We start from the raw sequence: 2,500 nt of genomic DNA, 5'->3' as shown, positions 1-2,500 counted from the left end.
TGTCTACGTGTCACACATCAGGATGGCAAATAAGGGAATAAACTAAACGAAAAAAGATGTATCACTCTGACATATTCCCCCGTCCTCCCTCCCCAGACTCCCTTCCCGACTTACTTTTAAGGGCGAGGCTGGCCTGAATGCTGGTCGGACTGAGGCACGACTTCTGTTCCGCAAGGTAAGTGCGGTTAAACAGCCCGACGGAGGCACCGAAGCCTTTACAGCCACCGCTGCCGATGAGGTGGTATTCCAGCGTTATTTTTTCCCGCGCTGACGGTGTCGTTAGCTACAAAAAAAGGATGAAGTATGAGTTAAGTGAACGAAAAAGAACAATTCATATCAAATGTATAAGATTAGCACCCCTGTTTAATGTTTTTTTCTATATTCAGTCTTTACTTAAAATGTATGTTTTCAAAATCTACTGTTAGTAGTAACCATTTATATTGAATCACTCTTTCTAAAGGATTCAAATAGGACCTTTGATAAGAAGTGAGTGTCTTATTCAATTCATATTCTTGTCATGTATTTTCACACCTTAATCAGTTTTCCTAAAAATAACACGAATTTTTACCATTTTCCTTTCCATAAATTCTCAGACTCTTTATAGTCCCGACATAAAATAACAACCGCCAAAGTATTACGAAACTTTACCATATCCCTTCTCATAAATGTTCAAGGACTCTCTTTAGTCCAAACATGCAAGGGCAACCGCCAAAGTCCGCTCACCGTGCAGTCGGCGGTGGCGTGTCGGTAGCGGTGTCCGGTGTCCAGTCCACAGGCGAGCGTGAAGCGAGAATCGAGCTGCGCCTCGTGGTGCTGGTAGGGATCCGGCCTCCACGACGGCACCAGCATCACCACGCTCACCTGGGCGCTGTCGGGCGAAGGCAGGAAGGACGCCACCACGTCTATGATCCTCGGGGAAGCGCTCATCATTTTCTGGACATAGGATTGCTTGTTAGTGCAATGGACCTCATGATATCATACTGTCAATAAAGATTAAGTGGGACAATTTATTTTTTTATAATTACTTATGCATTTCGTGTATTAGGACAAGAAATCCACACACCGTGAGGTTAGCAATAAGGATGTGGTTGCCACTGTCTTGCAATATCTCGAGGTCGAGTCGAAGCGCGTCCTCCATGGCGCTGAACATGTCCAAGAGCAGAGCCGCCCGAGCTGACACTGGGTCGGCCACAATGTTTCCTCCAACTCTTAGAATCTGTAATGAGACATGGTATCACGAGAACCTCTCGAGTAGCCTTCACACTGTTTCCAGTACCACAAAAGAGAAGATTTTTTCCCCATTTCTGGACGACGGATTCAGACTCACTTTTTCCGGATTCCTCACCTTGTCGAAAGAATTGTGGTGAAGGCGCGAGCGGACCGCCCACTCTGAGGCCCTGGAGGAGGCATAGTGCGCCACAGTCGAGTTCCAGGTCACCATGCTCTCGGGTTCCCCGGTGCGGTCCAGCCAGAGCCGAGTTTCCAGACTCGAGCTCGAGACCAGACGGCCCCCTGGAAGCGTCGTTGTGTCGGACTCCTCGGCCATGTTCTGTCGCGACACCGTCAGGAGCTGCACTGTCCTGTTGGTCGTGTCCAGTTGCAAATCTGTTGCATAAGAACATAGGGTTTGCTGTTGACGGTGTTTGCTTCTGTGTCGCATGTGCTTCTGCAATGGTTTTATATGGGTCGTGGAAGGAGAGAGAGGGAGAGAGAAATAGAGAGGAGAGGGGAGAGAGAAATAGAGAGGAGAGGGGAGAGAGAGGGAGAGGAGAGAGAGAGTTAGAGAGGGAGGGAGAGGGAGAGGAGAGAGAGAGGGAGAGGAGAGAGAGTTAGAGAGAGGGGGGGGGAGAGGGGAGAGAGAATTAGAGAGGGAGAGCTGGTTGTTCTATCCTCAAGAGAAGAGACTATTGAATTTTTATTACTTCATCGGATATTTCCGGGTTCCTTTGTCTGCTACGCCATCAGTCACCCCACGGCTAATGCTGTTAATCAGAAAATATTGTAATATTTTGAGGGATTGTGTGTAAACACTTTTTAACTAAGGAGATACTAGACTTCCAATATTACTGTAGATAAAGCAGTTCATACAACAAAGAAGCAGAGACAATCACAGGTCTGAGTTTGATTAATGACATCAGAGTAAATAAATGAGAAATTGGATATCGAATAAGTCCACCTGATGAAAGAGAGAGAAGTAATACATAAAATTCGACAAAAGAAAGACACTAACCTAATGTGTTGGGAGTGATCCGAAGAGTGGCGTGCAGAAGCCCTCGATTTTCAAACGTTTCACACGTGACACGCTGGCACTCCACGCGTCGGATCCCGCCTGCAACTATTACCTCCTCATGCTAGAAAGCAAGAGAACAGAAAGATACTCTCTCAATACTATACTACTATCAAACTAACCCTTAAGATTAAAATAATTATATAAATTAGGAAAAAAATAGTCCGTCGAACTTAACTAGTATTACCATTTTCATACACTATCGTTCTCATT

The 2,500-nt window shown here is 45.8% G+C and overlaps 1 protein-coding gene across 1 annotated transcript in view; it reads right to left on the bottom strand.

Moving 5' to 3' along the window:
• The window catches only part of LOC122262037 (apolipophorins-like), a gene marked incomplete in the record, with an annotated part of 50,729 nt that overhangs the window by 16,667 nt on the left and 31,562 nt on the right, over positions 1 to 2,500 (bottom strand). Inside the window, 5 exon segments of the mRNA XM_086543968.1 lie at positions 115 to 283; positions 724 to 933; positions 1,064 to 1,216; positions 1,346 to 1,605; positions 2,231 to 2,351. Coding sequence (XP_086400094.1) covers positions 115 to 283; positions 724 to 933; positions 1,064 to 1,216; positions 1,346 to 1,605; positions 2,231 to 2,351 — 913 coding nt within the window.

This window comes from Penaeus japonicus, unplaced genomic scaffold (genome assembly GCF_977035675.1).
Source record: "Penaeus japonicus unplaced genomic scaffold, GWHDUDI00000001_assembly GWHDUDI00000014, whole genome shotgun sequence".
In the NCBI taxonomy this organism is placed as follows: Eukaryota; Metazoa; Arthropoda; class Malacostraca; order Decapoda; family Penaeidae; genus Penaeus; species Penaeus japonicus.
The sequence above is the reverse complement of the archived record's forward strand: the minus strand, read 5'-3'. Positions and strand labels throughout refer to the sequence as shown.